The sequence below is a fragment of the Dreissena polymorpha genome, chromosome 9 (assembly GCF_020536995.1).
Source record: "Dreissena polymorpha isolate Duluth1 chromosome 9, UMN_Dpol_1.0, whole genome shotgun sequence".
Taxonomy (NCBI): Eukaryota; Metazoa; Mollusca; class Bivalvia; order Myida; family Dreissenidae; genus Dreissena; species Dreissena polymorpha.
The window spans coordinates 38,096,800-38,114,334 of NC_068363.1; the positions used below are offsets into that span (position 1 = coordinate 38,096,800).

Sequence of the window (17,535 nt, forward strand, 5' to 3'; positions counted from 1 at the left end):
ACAGAAGGAAAAAAGCCCTGATGTGAGTTTGGTTGGTGGTCACCATATTGCACAGGTAAGGTGTCCACTAGGTACTCAGTTTCCCTCAGCACAAAACCCTGTCAGACTGAAAATCATTCATTAAAATCTTGTGTGAGATTTCAGATGTAATACCCCCCCCCCCCCCAATGTTTCCTGGGTGAGATTGGGTATATCCAGGTCCTCACACTATTGGTGGAAGAACTTTATACATGTTAATTATTACATTTGATAAATAATGACATGATCACGGTCACCTATGCTTAGTCATCAATTTTTTATTTCAGGGAACGACTTCATTATTTATAAAATTTATTATCAGGGAATTAGTTATGTGTTAGTGTCTTTCTGCCCTTTTCTGTGTGAAGCGTTCAGAAGAAGATCCTGCAGCGAGGTCTGGAGCTGTTGGCTGTGGGTGGCCGCCTGGTGTACTCCACCTGCTCCCTCAACCCCATGGAGGACGAGGCTGTCATACTCACAATACTCAACATGTGTGGTAAGTCAAGGTCACGCACTGGGGTCAAACAATACTCAACAAGTGTGGTAAGTCAAGGTCACTCAACATGTGTGTTAAGTCAAGGTCACTCAACATGTGTGGTAAGTCAAGGTCACTCAACATTTGTGGTAAGTCAAGGTCACTCAACATATGTGGTAAGTCAAGGTCACTTAACATGTGTGGTAAGTCAAAGTCACTCAACATGTGTGGCAAGTCAAGGTCACACACTGAGGTCAAACGAGACCAATTTTGATTGCATATGCCTTGTTTTGATAGGATTCTAACATCAAGGGATATACAGCAATCCATAAACTATATTTATTTGTTGGAGGATTTCAATTTAACAAATGCATTTGTTATACATAGTTTAAATGTATTTTATTATAGCTCCTTTGTATTGAAAGCCTACAGCTTATTTGAAATGCTCTCGAGTCCATTTCCTGGGCCTATATCAAGTACTTGGTGTCTTTTGGGGGCAATATAAAGAAGGCTGTCACAGTGGGGATCGAACCCGTGACCTCCTGATCGCTAGACAGACACTATAGCCTCAGCCTCCTTGTTATACATGGCCTGGTCACTGGTCCCAAGTTGGCCTTGAATTTATTTCAGGAACCATTCACCCTCTACCTTTGATTTTGGTTTGACAGTTGTCAGTTACTTGCACAATTGTGTGTGCTTAGTAAATCAGCTCAAATTGAGAGTAGGTTTACTTAAATGACTGAAAAACTTTTGAAAAAGGCACAAATCATGAAAAGCAAGAAAACATACTCTTCTTTACCAATAACATTATGATCTGATACTAATCTGTGCAAAAGACATTTTAGAGAGGCTGTCAGCCATCTACACCCTCCACAAGCAGTTTGGTTGGGGTCCACTGACATGTACACCCCCCACACATGTTGATAGATTTGTTTGACGTTTAAGGGGCCCATAGTTTACATAATCATGTGTGTATAAAATTGTGAAGTCTTTTGGGTCATATCCCAGTCAGACCATTTGAAATTTTATGAGGAACACATTTCCTCACATAATGCTTATTTTCATATTTTGCCCGTAACCTTTCGACAATTCTAAGACTCTAAGTTAAGAATATTCTGAAAACTGTAATGTTTTAGAAATATGTAAAAGTGCAGTCTACCATGGCATTTCACATCAATAATTAAAACATTATTTATTTAGAAAATTTGATCATTTCTAGCTGTAGGCTGTATATATACAAAAGCTCAAAGTATATTTATTGGATCAAAGTTTATTCTTTATTCTTAAGTGTAAGAAAAGGTTTGTGAATACATGTCCAGGTATATAAATGGGTACATCTGAGGAGAATTACATATGTGTAAGAAAGCCTAGAACATTTGGGGGATTTGGGGGACTTTGCCAGTCAGTTCAAGATGTACATTTGTATAACCCTTAAATCTTGGTAGAAGATGTATATGTATTTCAACTAACAATCACAGCAATCTTTACCTGAAGAATTACCATTTACTTCATCAAATTGTAGACTAGAAGCTTATTTGTAGCTTAATTGCCGAAATAAATGTTGTTGTTGTTGTTTGTTGTATATCACTATTAGACTAAAAGCCTCATTATTTTGTTCACTATTGGTTTTTGATAGGTGGAGCTGTAGAGCTGGTGGACGTCAGTGACAAGCTCACAGGACTCAAGTACAGTAAAGGCACCTATTCATGGAAGGTAAGCTCACAGGACTCAAGTACAGTAAAGGCACCTATTCATGGAAGGTAAGCTCACAGGACTCAAGTACAGTAAAGGCACATGTTCATGGAAGGTAAGCTCACAGGACTCAAGTACAGTAAAGGCACGTATTCATGATAGGTAAGCTCACAGGACTCAAGTACAGTAAAGGCACCTATTCATGGAAGGTAAGCTCACAGGACTCAAGTAAAGTAAAGGCACCTATTCATGGAAGGTAATCGAGGCAAGAAAAGGGAGGTCACTCTACAAATTTACAAAGAAATTTTCATTACATACTCTTGAAATTTCATATAAAGAATGAGAATTACTCATTGAGGACAGAGAGTTTAGCTGTTGATTTTTATGTTCTTGTTGATATCAAAGGTGAGACAAGAAGTATTGATCTCCCTTCAAAATTTTGAAATAAGTTTTTGTATAAGTTATTGCATTCTCTGCTCACAATTCATCTGTGTACAATTCTTTTTTTTTAAGTTAAAAGCCTTTGAAATTCCCTTAGTTTAAAACTTATAATAACAAGTTTTTCCTTCATTAGAAGGGATTTTATGAAAGATAACAGTTGACATCTTCCCTGGTATAATTTCTTTTTTGTGATGCTTTTTTCCACAATACACCTTGGCTAATTTCTTCCCCTTTCTCAGTGATATATTATTCCATTACATAGAAGGCTAGACCATTACCTTAATCAGTAAAAAAAAACACTGCATCATATCTACAAAAAACATTAAAATGTCATGCATTTTCTTTCACTTGCTTTTTTACCAGTGCATGAACAAGACTGGAGAGTGGTATGAGACGGAGGAAATGGCCTCGAAGCAGTTCCGTAACCAGTGGGACACTACGATCTACCCGCCCATCATCACTGTGGCACAGGAGGCCAAGCTAGAGAGATGGTGGGTGTATACCTGCTCTGTAACCTTTTGTAAGAAGAGAGATGGTGGGTGTTAACCTGCACGTGTAACCTATTGTAAGAGGATGAATGAGATGGTGGGTGTTAACCTGCATGTGTAACCTATTGTAAGAGGATGAATGAGATGGTGGGTGTTAACCTGCATGTGTAACCTATTGTAAAAGATAGAAAGATAACACTTTTCTGCTCAGAAAATGGCTCTATGCAACCAGCATTAAACCATGAGAGCCTGTGCAGGCTGTTGGAAGTGTTATGCTGTTTGCTGCTCAGCAGTATATTAGGGTTGAAAATGAAGGCTTTGCAACTTGAATCTAGCAAGGAAGATCTTAAATTTAATTTTATTTTTTTAAGGGACTAAAAAGTTTGTTGATATGTGCATCTGAGTGGTAAAGGATTAACCCAATGGTGTAACCTATTGCAAGAGGATGAATGAGAAGCTTGTCTTGTTGTTTTCCATATTATAGCATTATAAAACAAACATCTGCTCCAAAATAGATTTTGTGTTAAGCAATCGGCTAAAACAAATAACTTTCTATGATAATATAAGCCTCATTCTGAGAAAATTGGGCCAAGTGTATGTGGGTTACGTGTCGCCCCAGATTGGCTTGCACAGGCTAATAAGGGACAAAACCCACTGTTCTGTTGATTTTTAATGAAAAATGCTTTATTTATTCTAGTATCCGGGTGCTGCCCCATCAGAACAACACTGGAGCATTTTTTATCGCTGTATTGGAGAAGACAAGAGATCTGCCGTGGACATCAGGGAAATCAAACAGTAAGAGTTATGTGTCCTTTTGCACGGATTTCTTTAGTAATGTTGATTAAATAATCAATCATTCACTTGTAGAGCCACTGAGAAGTGCTATTATTTGCCAACCATTTTATTATTGTTTTAACAGAAATATGCAGTTTGAATTCAAAGATCACTTTCAACCCCAACACAAAGGTATAGAGTTTATGTACTAGATTAACTATTCAGGACAGCTTTTCAGTCTGTACACAAACCTGTGTGACAAAAAACTCTGCACAGTTTGTCATGTACAACATTAAAACTTGTATGCTTTGTTCCTTATTGTTATTATCCTTAATTCAAAATTGTCTAAGTTATAACCTATGCAATTATCATTGCAACTTGCTGTATATCATCCTGGCATGCATCTTCTTAGAGTATTTGTCTCTATTGTAACAACCTCTGCTTTTGTCTTTTTTTATGTTAGCTAGTTTTCACTCATTTACGTTACAATTTCTGCCTTCTTTCTGTTTATATTGTACAATAATTCTGCCTTGTACCCAAAACTCAGACCATTAAGACAGAAGGAAAACATGTAAGTCAGCTTTTTGGTGTCACTTTAACACGTTTTTTATGACCCATGTTCGTTCAGGAAACGCAGATCCCATCATCAACCCCAGCGAGCGCCAGGATCCCAGTGAGAAGAAGCAGTCCCAGTCCCAGCACTTTACCTTCGGTATCCGGGGCAAGAACGGCAGCTACCACTTCGCCAAGTGCAAGCTGTGCGGGGTCATGCTGCAGGGTCGTAACGACTTTAACAGCCACCAGGGCGGCCGCAAACATAAACAGAGCCTGGAAGATTATGAGCAGACCAAGAAAACAGGTGGGTAGTACTTTGAAGAACCTTTTGCAGTAGATTAGTTTAAACCTATTTATTTTAGCTAAAAAAATGTAATGCCTCTGGTGTCTGTTCCCTGTGTAGAACCAGTACTTGGTGTCTATTTGGGAGAATTCTCCCACATTGGGGATTGAATTTGTGGGCTCCAGGTTGCAAGGTCAATACTTTATCCACTACGCCATGGCAACCTCGCAGATTGCCACAGATTGTGGATTCTTACTGTGTTTGGTCAACTGTCACTATATCAGAAATTGGCTTTATCTATCATTTTAATTGCTTCTTCAATACCATTTATATTTCTGTGACTTTCATTTTCATGGATAATACCAAATTAGTTTTTATGCCCTCTTTCGAAGAAAAGTATATAGTTTTCGCACTGTCCGGCAGTCTGTCTGTCAGTCTCTCACACTTTTCATGTCCGCTCTCTAATTATCCCCCGCCATAGGCGGAGGGATATTGTTTTGGCGTTGTCCGTCCATCCGTCCATCTTTCCATCCGTCTTTCCGTCCGTCTGGCACTTTTGTGTCGGAAGCCATATCTTGGAATTCTTAAGCGGATTTCATTGAAACTTGGTATGAGTATATATATGGATAAGAGGATGATGCACGCCAAATGGCATTGTACACCATCTGTTAATAACGGAGTTATGACCCTTTGTATCTTGAAAAAATGCTTTTTTGAGTGTCAAATATAACACTTTTGTGTCCAGAAACATATTGGCGGGGGATATCAATTCAACGAATTTGCTTGTTCAAATAGTTTTCATCCGATCTTTAACAAACTTACCAAACTTGGTCAGAAGTTGTATCTAGACAATATCTAGGTAAAGTTCGAATATGGGTCATGCCAGGTCAAAAACTAGGTCACGGGTCACTTAGTGCAATTCAAGGATTTAGTATTTAGGTTTCGAAAAATGCTCATAACTTCTATCAAAGCGTTTTTAGGGGGCATATGTCATCCTATGGTGACAGCTCTTGTTTAATATCAAACAAGCCCCGTCATTCTGATTTCCTAAGTATAAAACTTCCTGAGGTTAAGATAAGCACATTCCATCGATCAAAACAATGATTTTGTTGGTCAGTTAAAAAATAAATAATTTGAATATTGATAAAATGCGGTTTAAAATTTCAATAAAATTTATTTTAATCCAATTTTTAGCTCGGCTGTTTTCGGAGAAAACCCAAGGTATTGTAATAGCCAGCTCGTGGTCCGGCGTCGTGCTAAAACCTTTACGTTGGCTCTAAAATATAAGTGCTTCCACTTACAACTTTGGTACATGCATTTTGAGGAGTTCTACACGCCACACCTATTTTTGGGTCACTAGGTCAAAGGCCAATGTAGCTGCGACCTCAAACAAAAAAAATCTAAAAAATCTGAAAATTGCACCCGCAGCCGAGCATTAGCACCCGTTATGCGGGGTCTTGTTAGAAAGTAGGTTGTAAATTGTGCATTCAGTCTAAATAAACATTTTCTTGTGGATTAATTGTTATAATTAAATAAGATTAGTGCCCTTTGCCTGGCACATACGTTACATGATTTATGTCATTTACGGCACTTTTATACACGTTTATCCCTATTATTATTGAAGATTTTCTTTTTAAAAGGAAGTTGTGTTGACGAGATGAAATGAAAGTTTGTGAGCCGTTGCCTAGTTACTATGTCAACTTTTCAAACAATGTTCATGGCATGTTTCGATATAAACCAGAAAAATCATTTGATGTATGATACATGTATTACTGACTTCTTATGTGACACTTAGGGCATGCTTTTTTTATCAATTCATATGAAGTAAGTGAAATAATTTGATAGTTATACTCAACAAAGTCCATATTTTTCCTCCTTTTGTATTTATTTTATCACTTACCTTTAATTTTTTATTCAGGACCAGTTGCAAGTACAGACCCAGCAGTTCCAGTTAAAAGTGATACTGTTGCTATGGATACAGAACCAGCAAAGCCAACAGAACACGCCAGTAAGACTGATACTTACTCATCTGTAGCGGACCCAGAGAAGCCCACAAATGACTGTGAACGAACCACAGGGGAAGACACAGTGGCTTCAGGTGTAACAGAGGTCACAGCTAGAAAGGTCAGAGATGAACCAGAGGTCACAGAGGAAAGAGAGGTCACAGGTGAACCAGGGGTCACAGACACTGCAGTGGAGCCGAGTGGAAAAGACTCTCCACCTACAAAACGTCAGAAAATGGATAAGGGTGAAACTACAGAGGAGAAAAAGGAAACAGAGCAGAAGAAAGAAATGGAGGAAAAGACAAAACCAGAGGAGATAAGGGAGGCAACACAGCAAAGTGGGATACCAGTGATGGTCCACGGCCACAAGGAAGACCCCTTTATCTTTTGCACCAAGGATGACCCCATATGGCCACCTATTAAGTAAGTTGTTATGTACACTGTAAGTCCAATATAAAGCAGATGACAGGGCAAAAGCCAAAAACCCAAAGGATAAATGGGATGTGTTGTTAATTTCGTGCTCACTTATTTCTAAGTTGTGTTTTCAATTGCCAAATACATACATTTAAAAATGACCACAAATGGCCACCTATTAAGCAAGTGGCTATGCAGTTGGGTTACTTAGCTGCATGCATTGTAAAATAACTGGTAGAATAATACTATTCTAGAGAAGACAATCTTCTGGTATAAGTGGTTGTCGAGATCTGAGATTCAGGCATGTTTCATGCAATTTATCTTCTGAAATGAACAATTTAAGTTCATGGATAGTCTGTGTTTTATCAATTCTTAGTCACAAACTGAATTTATAAATGGTTACAATTTTTAGCTCGACTATTATATATGAAATATATACAGTAGAGCTATCCTACTCATCCCGGCGTCAGCGTGTGCGTAAGCGTTGGAATGTTAAAGTTTGCGTACCACCTCAAATATTTCCTATGTCCCTTGACATATTGCTTTTATATTTTGCATACTTCTTAACCAACATGACCCCAACCTATAAACATGAGCAGACAACTGTATCAAGCATTTTGTAAGAATTATGGCCCTTTTTCACTTAGAATATGCATATTAATGATAAATCTATGTTAAAGTTTGCGTACCACCTCAAATATTTCCTATGCCCTTTGACATATTGCTTTTATATTTTGCATACTTCTTTACCAACATGACCCCAATCTATAAACAAGAGCAGACAACTGTTTCAAGCATTTTGTAAGAATTAAGGCCCTTTTTCACTTAGAATATGCATATTATTGATAAATCTATGTTGAAGTTTGCATACCACCTAAAATATTTTCTATGTCCTTTGACATATTGCTTTCATATTTTGCATACTTCTTTACCAAAATGATCCCAATCTATCAACAAGAGCAGACAACTGTATCAAGCATTTTGACAGATTTATGGCCCTTTTTCACTTAGAATATGCATATTATTGATAAATCTATGTTGAAGTTTGCATACCACCTCAAATATTGTCTATGTCCTTTGACATATTGCTTTCATATTTTGCATACTTCATTACCAACATGATCCCAATCTATCAACAAGAGCAGACAACTGTATCAAGCATTTTGACAGATTTATGACCCCTTTTATACTTAGATATCAGAACATTTGGTTAAGTTTTGTGTTTTGGTCCATTTTATTCCTTAAGTATCATAGCCATTGCTGACACACTTGGAAAACTCGCTAAGGGGACTGTACAGGGCAAGTTACATAACTCTGGTTGGCTTTTTAACGGAATTATGGCCCTTTTCTGTCTTAGTAACTTTGAATATTTTGTTAAATTTTGTGTTTATATCCACTTTACTTCTTAAGTATCAAGGCTATTGGTTTCAAACTTCAAATACTTTCTTACTGTCATGATGGTACTGTACCTGGCAAGTTGTATTTGACCTTGACCTTTGAATGACCTAGATTCTCAAGGTCAATAGTGTTTTTCCCAGAAGGGCAAAGGGGCATGGCGCATTACTTTCAAAAATGGCATTTTAGCGCGCAGTTTAGGCAAAAAAGGGAAAAAACGTTCCGTGAATACCTGAATGAGGGAGAAACATGTGATCGCATCAGAGGCAGTTGTGGAAAAACATAAAATATATACAAGTACATTTAATGGTATATAGTAATTGATGTATTTAACCAACTTTGATTTATATTAATATATTTACCTTGCAATGTACGTTTAAGTTCCATGCTGTTTCAATACACTGTACAGCACGACAAACATAACTAGAAATGGCGCGGCAGAGGCCGATGCGTATCCCCATGCCGCATGTTTGACCCAGGGGCGCCCCAGGGTTGGTAATGGGGCCATGCATAGTTGAGATTGACCGTATTGTCATTAAAGAAGTTCAGTATCAATTAGAAGTGAATTTGTGTAGAAATGAAGAAATTATACTAAAAGGCAATTTTGGGTGGGCGTGGCCTATGTGGGCGGGGCGCCCCAGGGTTGGTAATGGGGCCATGCATAGTTGAGATTGACTGTATTGTAATAAGAGAGGCTCAGTATCAATTTGAAGTGAATCAGTGTAGAAATAAGGAAATTATAGTAAAAGGCAATTTTGGGTGGGCGTGGCATATGTGGGCGGGGCGCCCCAGGGTTGGTTATGGGGCCATGCATAGTTGAGATTAACCGTATTGTCATAAGAGTGGTTCAGTATCAATTTGAAGTGAATCGGTGTAGAAATGAAGAAGTTATAGTAAAAGGCAATTTTGGGTGGGCGTGGCCTATGTGGGAGGGGCGCCTCAGGGTTGGTAATGGGGCCATGCATAGCTGAGATTGACCGTATTGTCATAAGAGAGGTTCAGTATCAATTTGAAGTGAATCGGTGTAGAAATGAAGAAATTATAGTAAAAGGCAATTTTGGGTGGGCGTGGCCTATGTGGGTGGGGCGCCCCAGGGTTGGTAATGGGGCCATGCATAGTTGAGATTGACCGTATTGTCATAAGAGAGGTTCAGTATCAATTTGAAGACAATCGGTGTAGAAATGAAGTAATTATAGTAAAATAACCTTAAAAATTGAGTAAAAATCTCTGACCCGGCCCCACCCCAACTCCCATAACTTTTGACCCAGGGGTCAGATCAAAATTCCAAATAGTGCAGGGTCGTTCATATGCTCATAGCTACCATGTGTGTAAGTTTCAAGGTTCTAGTGCTAATAGTGTAGGAGGAGATAGTGGCCAGGACGGACAGACAGACGGACGGCGGAGATAACCACAATATCCCCACGCTTTTTAAAAAGCGTGGGGATAAAGGCAATTTTGGGTGGGTGTGGCCTATTATGGGCGGGGCGCCCCAGGGTTGGTAATGGTTCCATACATAGTTGAGATTGACCGTATTGTCATAAGAGATGTTCAGTATCAATTTGAAGTAAATCGGTGTAGAAATGAAGAAATTATAGTAAAAGGCAATTTTGGGTGGGCGTGGCCTATGTGGCCGGGGCGCAGCAGGGTTGGTAATGGGGCCATGCATAGTTGAGATTGACTGGGTTGTCATAAAAGAGGTTCAGTATCAATTTGAAGTGAATCGGTGTAGAAATGAAGAAATTATAGTAAAAGGCAATTTTGGGTGGGCGTTGCCTACGTGTGCGGGGCGCCCCAGGGTTGTTAATGAGGCCATGCATAGTTGAGATTAACTGTATTGTCATAAGAGAGGTTCAGTATCAATTTGAAGTGAATCGGTGTAGAAATGAAGAAATTATAGTAAAAGGCAGTTTTGGGTGGGCGTGGCCTATGTGGCCTGGGCGCCCCAGGGTTGGTAATGGGGCCATGCATTATTGAGATTGACCGTATTGTCATAAGAGAGGCTCAGTATCAATTTGAAGTAAATCGGTGCAGAAATGAAGAAGTTTATGAAAAATAACATAAAAAAATGAGTGAAAACATACATGCCATACGTCCCGATCTCGGCGGGACAGTCCCGCTTTTGGACCCTTTGTCCCGCCGTCCCGCCGTGAGACGATTTGTCCCGACATTCGTAAAAAACGATGTAAGGTCTATAGGTTCCCAATAAAATTCGCTATTCAAGCTCTGTTTCGCTAACACTTACCACCGCTAATCCCTTTATTGCCCCCAATTAACAATCCGATTCTACTTATCGTGTGTACCAGTGTTGTTTATGACACCTTATCAGCGATTTATCGGCTAATTATTGATTTCATCAGGCATTCACACCATGGTGGTCTTTAAAATAGTGGTCGCTTATTGCTATCGATTATAATGAAATAAATGTTGAAAATTTGTTTATTTTTGTATTTGTTTGAAACGGTTTACAAAACAATTGTTTCGTAAAATTAACTCTACGTCATTAATGAGTCTTTTACATTCAATGTTTAGTTCCAATATAGCGGGATAATCCGAATGTGCAATATACCAAAATCGCAACAAACAGTCCAATAAGTGATACCCATCCTGTCTAGTGTAATTGGGTGTAATTGTAATAAAAACAACGAGGTGCTATGCATGACAGTTTGACCCTACTTCAATTAAGCTAAAATCAACGAGGTGCTATGCATGACAGTTTGACCCTACTCCAATTAAGCCGCGACAATTGACAAGTAACAAACTGCGCATGGATACATGCTTAAAAAAACATCGCAACAAACAGTAAAAGTGGTTCGGTAGATAGTGTACTGTAACCCGTACTTTCAGTCAACTGGATAACCTCCCCTGCGTTAATGTTTGCCATTGAAATTAATATAATGAGTATTGTTGTTGTAATGTTCTAGATTTTATACTCTTAAAAAGATGAATATTATTTCGTTGTTTGCTATTGTCTTATTTAATAAAACTGTTATTGTTATGTTTTAGATTTCATGCTTCATATCAGATGTTTTATGTCTTGAATAAAAGTATCAAGAGTTTTTGTTAGTACTATTTACTGACAATAGTAAAGGTGGAATGATAGATCGTTTTAGGGTGTCCTGCTTTTTGGTCAAATGTTCCGACAATTTTTTATGGAATGTCCCGCTTTGGACCTCAAAAATTATGGCATGTATGGTGAAAATCTCTGACCCGGCCCCGCCCCAACTCCCATAACTTTTGACCCAGGGGTCAGATCAATATTCCGTCACTGTCACCGTCGCACATATGCTCATAGCTACCATGTATGTAAGTTTCAAGGTTCTAGTGCTAATAGTGTAGGAGGAGCATGTGGCCAGGACAGACGGACAGACGCACATCACCACAATATCCCCACTTTTTCTCAGAAAAACGTGGGGATAATAAACATAGCTTTTATGCTATATTAAAACAAATTACGTTAGAAAAGAAATAAAACGCATCGCAAAAAGTATGCGTTGTCGGCAGGTTTCGAACCTGCCCGGGAAAATCCTAAAAGATTTCAAGTCTATCGCCTTAACCACTCGGCCACGGCAACTTTACACTGGCTCTTCAATCTTCGCAGAAATCGCGGGAAATCATTATGGGTGCGCTATCTTAACATTTGCAATTTTACAAGAATACATGTAACAATTCAGTTTTTACTGCAAATAATGCATTACTAAAAAGTGGCAGGTGGAAAACAACTTATATATGCTCAAGAACTTTAAGTGTTCTAGTTTTTCATGTTTTTTTATCAAAATGTATTCATTGTTTTCAAAACCTATCGCAATACCAGTTAACAGTAGTGCAGAAAATAAATATCATGGTTAGCTTACGTACACAGAATAAATTTGTAGTTTTAAACTTAACAAAATGATATGTAACATTAAAGTTATTTCTATTTTAGTAACATTTCAATAGGTATAACATATCTTCTATTGAGCTTGCATGACAATTAAGCTGAACGGAATTCACTGGGGAGGGATATCATGTTTAGTCTATTTGAGGCGTATCAACCCTCACCAAGTTCATTTCTTTGTTTTATCAATGACAGGAACAAAGAAACACTGATTGTTTTTTATGATAAACCCATTGAAGAACAATGTGCTTATACGCTTATGGCTGCCTTTTGTATGCTGACATTTCTTTTTAATTTGAATTTCAAACTACAAAGTCATTTAAAGTGACAAACCGGTACCTTCAATGAATATGTAAAGCTATACTTCTTAAACAATAGATAATATTTTGAACCAATAATGCATTGACAATTAAGATAGACAATATAATTTCATGTGTTAAGCTATTGAGTGGAAACAATATTTTTACTGCAGTAATTTTGAATTGCAAAACAAACACCATGTGCAATGCAAAGTGCCATTATAATAGCATAAATAAATCTCAATTTATTGGGCTTAAATCAGTTGTGTATCATTCATTACACTTATCATAAAGACCTTGAATCCAGCCATCAAACCATTATCAAGTCGTTATAATTTATTAACCATGATATAAAGTTTCACATTTTCAATGATCACTTTTTAATAAATTAGCTCTTTTTGTTTCATTCAACTGAGTAATTGAGCTGAAACCGTTTTACAAGAAAGGATCTTAACAGATCCCAGAACTCATATCTAGATAAATGTATGTGATATCGGGAAACCATCATGATTACCGTAGAGATCAGCAATATCTCGTAGAGATCAGCAATATCTGCCTACATGTCGTATTTGTATATTCTTTTACCAAAGTTAATTAATAAATAATATGTTATGTGCAATAATATTGCTTTTAATGAATTTATAACAATCAAATTACTAAAATCCGCAAAAAACAGATAAAAAACATGTTTTCACAATATTACACATTGAACCAGTTGGTGAAAAAGCATATGCATATATTCAACATAATGAGTACCATAAGCGTTTTTAAATGTGTTGTTATACAAACACTTTGTGTAAATAAAATGTGTAATCTGATTAAGGTAATAATTGTGTTCGCTTACAATGTTATTATTGTTGTCAATTAAATTACAAAAACCCAAATTAATTTGTTTTACAGGTGTCTGGTATACTGTATAGCAAATCTGCAAATTGCAAAATTTACCTAAAGAGATTTGTTCAGAGATTTGTGCATTTGTGAACAATGTCGTTTGAGTAATATACTTATAAAACTGCAGAATTTTACCAGTTTTATATAAGTATAACTACACTTGAAAACATAGAAATTACTAGAAATGGCGCAGCAGAGGCCAACGCGTATCCCCACGCCACATGTTTGACCCAGGGGCGCCCATAGTTGAGATTGACCGTATTGTCATAAAAGAAGTTCAGTATCAATTAGAAGTGAATCGGTGTAGAAATGAAGAAATTATAGTAAAAGGCAATTTTGGGTGGGCATGGCCTATGTTTGCGGGTCCCCCAGGGTTGGTAATGGGGCCATGCATAGTTGAGAGTGACTGTATTGTAATACTCTCTATTCAGTATCAATTTGAAGTGAATCGGTGTAGAAATAAGTAAATTATAGTAAAAGGCAATTTTGGGTGGGCGTGGCCTATGTGGGTGGGGCGCCCCAGGGTTGGTCATGGGGCCATGCATAGTTGATATTGACTGTATTGTCATAAAAGAGGTTCAGTATCAATTTGAAGTGAATCGGTGTAGAAATGAAGAAATTATTGTAAAAGGCAATTTTGGGTGGGAGTGGCCTATGTGGGCGGGGCCCTTAGGGTTGGTAATGGGGCCATGCATAGTTGAGATAAACTGTATTGTCATAAGAGAGGTTCAGTATCAATTTGAAGTGAATCGGTGTAGAAATGAAGTAATTATAGTAAACGGCAATTTTAGGTGGGCATAGCCTATGTGGGCGGGGTTGCCCAGGGTTGGTAATGGGGCCATGCATAACTAAGATTGACCGTATTGTCATAAGAGAGGTTCAGTATCAATTAGAAGTGAATCGGTGTAGAAATGAAGAAATTATAGTAAAAGGCAATTTTGGGTGGGCGTGGCCTATGTGGGCGGGGCGCCCTAGGGTTAGTAATGGGGCCATGCATAGCTGAGATTGACCGTATTGTCATAAAAGAGGTTCAGTATCAATTTGAAGTGAATCGGTGTAGAAATGAAGAAATTATAGTAAAAGGCAATTTTGGGTGGGCGTGGCCTATGTGGCCGGGGCGCCCCAGGGTTGGTAATGGGGCCATGCATAGTTGAGATTGACCGTATTGTCATTAGAAAGGTTCAGTATCAATTTGAAGTAAATCGGTGCAGAAATGAAGAAGTTAATGTAAAATAACATAAAAAAATGAGTGAAAATCTCTGACCCGGCCTGCCCCAACCCCCATAACTTTTGACCCAGGGGTCAGATCAAAATTCCTTCACTGTCACCGTCGCACATATGTTTATAGCTACCATGTATGTAAGTTACAAGGCTCTAGTGCTAATAGTGAAGGAGGAGCAGGTGGCCAGAACGGACGGACGGACAGACGCACAACACCACAATATCCCCACTTTTTCTCCGAAAAACGTGGGGATAATAAAGCAATATATGCATATGAATCTGATTATACACAGATCCACTAACATATAAATGAAACCATGTTTGTCTTATCCCGATTCTAACGATAATCTTGGCAGATGTTTAATATTGGGAGTAAACTGATTGCAAACAATATGCAAGCGCTCGTTTCCGTGAAATATCGTGATACACCCACTGAGTAGATTACAAATAAGTATGTTGCTATCAAAAACATGTTTATGCATCGTTGATTATCACAGACATTTCATTAATTCCTTCTGAATCATTAATCTCCATCGTTAATTTGATCGTTTACGACGTTATTTGCAATGTTTGCCGAGACACAATTTAGTTCTGTATGTCCGCCATGTTGTCAAAATGTGAAATGATGTAAGCGACAGGTGCGCATAGCAACGTAAAATCGTCTTATGCGTCTGCCTAATACGCGATTCTCATTTTGTTTAATTAGTATACGTCTCAGTAATTAATTCAATAATTAATTATCTTAAAGACAATATCGATAAATAATTAATTTTTTTGTGTTTTTAAATGTAATTATGGGTAAAAATATATGTTTTTATATAACTGAATTATGTATGAAATGCCACGAGGATAACATCGAGCTTTCCATCAAAAGTCTCCGAAGTAACAGTCCACGATTTTATCCTGAAGGAATACACATTACCGACCGATTAGTGGTATAACATATTGATTGATACTGACATTGGGGTTATTCACGCATGACTAATTCACAAACGCGCTGCCTCGGAGGCCATAATCTGATACTAGTCGGCTTAGAAATTTGGTCAAGGGGCAATTAAGATGTTATCATTATGGACAGAAAACAGCGGGTGCTTATGAAAGGGCAGGGCGGCACCCTTTGGAAAGGGCAGCATGGCGCTAAATGGCTTTGAAAGGGGCAGCGTGGCGCTACAAAAAAGGGGCATGGCGATTCGCCACGCTAAAACGGCCTGGAAAAAACAATAGTCAAATTAATAAATTTTGCTTAAATTTCCATAACTTTTTTATTTATGATCACATTTGATTCATACTTTGACACAAAACAACACTTACCTGACATACCACAATGGACTCCACCCAAACCACCCCACCCCAGAATTCCCCCCCTTATTTCTTTTTTTTTTCTTATTTTTGAAAGATCATCTATTAAATGACCACACACCCACATTATACCCCCCTCTCCATGATGGCTTACGTTACACTGTCAAGCACTTGAATAGTCGAGCGCGCTGTCCTCTGACAGCTCTTGTTTATTTTTGCAGTATTAATATTTTATATTTAAATATGAATTGGTTGTCCATAAGTATGTCTGAGTCCAAAGTGTGCACTAATAGTTAAATATTTTCTTAAAAACAATACAAAGTGTATTCATAACTTTATTTAATTTGGCAAGATAAATAAGGAGTTTCCATAAAAGTTTATATAGAAAAACATTCATTCATTCATGATTGATCTAGGATGGTTGCATACTTGGCTGTGTATGAATGAGATATGAATATGAAACAGGTCTAAATGTATGCACGCAATTTAAAAGTGTAGTCAACACAAGTTTTATGAGACGACACTTTAAGCATTTATGAGTATTTTTCATTTGAATTACTTCTCTTCTTAGCAAAATTCCAGTAAAGGTAGAAAGTGTAGTCCCGGATAAGCCTGTGCATTAAACCACATTTTTGCTGAGCAATGTTCATAATTTTATGCCCCCGAAGGAGGGCATATAGTGATTGAACTGTCCGTCCGTCTGTCCGTCACACTTTGCGTTTAGGTTTCAAAAAATGCTCATAACTTCTATGTCGCTTCAGATAGCAATTTCATATTTGGCATGCATGTGTTTATGGACAAGTCTATCCATAAACACACAAATTTTGACCCCTTTGACCTTGAACTTAGGGTCCGCGTTTAGGTTTCGAAATCTGCGTTTAGGTTTCGAAAAAAGCTCATAACTTCTATCAAGCGTTTATAGGGGGCATAAGTCATTTTATGGTGACAGCTCTTGTTTAATATGTAAATTATGTACATTGCTTTTGTCCCTATTTTCTAGAGAATTCTACGGCATTGGTGAGAGCATGTGCGTTGAGCAGATAATGTACAGGAACATGAAGCGCATGCTGTACTATGTGACAGAGCAGGTTAGAGACCTGGTGGTAGCCAACAATGAGAGAGTCAAGGTAGGTGTCAACGGCCTTGTATCACTTACATACTTCCTAAGTTAACTCTTTCAGTGCTGGAACCGAATTTTGAAGGCCTTTGCAAACAGTTTGGATCCAGATGAGACGCCACAGAATGTGGATCCTAATCAGGATCCAAACTGTTTGCTATTCTGATAGTATTCTTTGAAAAATAAATCGAAGAAAATGCTAATTTTAGAAATTCAGCAGACAACATTTTAGCAGACGACAAATTGCCCAGCATGCAAAGGGTTAAGATTCTGACTCCACTTTATTTCTCAGTTTT

The 17,535-nt window shown here is 37.9% G+C and overlaps 1 protein-coding gene and 1 non-coding gene across 2 annotated transcripts in view; one reads left to right on the top strand and one right to left on the bottom strand.

Annotated features, from left to right (window-relative positions):
- The window catches only part of LOC127845200 (RNA cytosine-C(5)-methyltransferase NSUN2-like), an 88,377-nt gene that overhangs the window by 20,461 nt on the left and 50,381 nt on the right, over positions 1-17,535 (top strand). Inside the window, exons 11-17 of the mRNA XM_052375985.1 lie at positions 387-514; positions 2,130-2,206; positions 2,990-3,117; positions 3,812-3,909; positions 4,517-4,747; positions 6,645-7,152; positions 17,123-17,249. Of these exons, the coding sequence (XP_052231945.1) occupies positions 387-514; positions 2,130-2,206; positions 2,990-3,117; positions 3,812-3,909; positions 4,517-4,747; positions 6,645-7,152; positions 17,123-17,249 (1,297 nt within the window). The remainder of the gene's footprint in view (positions 1-386; positions 515-2,129; positions 2,207-2,989; positions 3,118-3,811; positions 3,910-4,516; positions 4,748-6,644; positions 7,153-17,122; positions 17,250-17,535) is intronic.
- Trnas-uga (transfer RNA serine (anticodon UGA)) lies at positions 12,028-12,109 on the bottom strand. Its single transcript has one exon. It is a non-coding gene; the product is annotated as a tRNA-Ser (tRNA).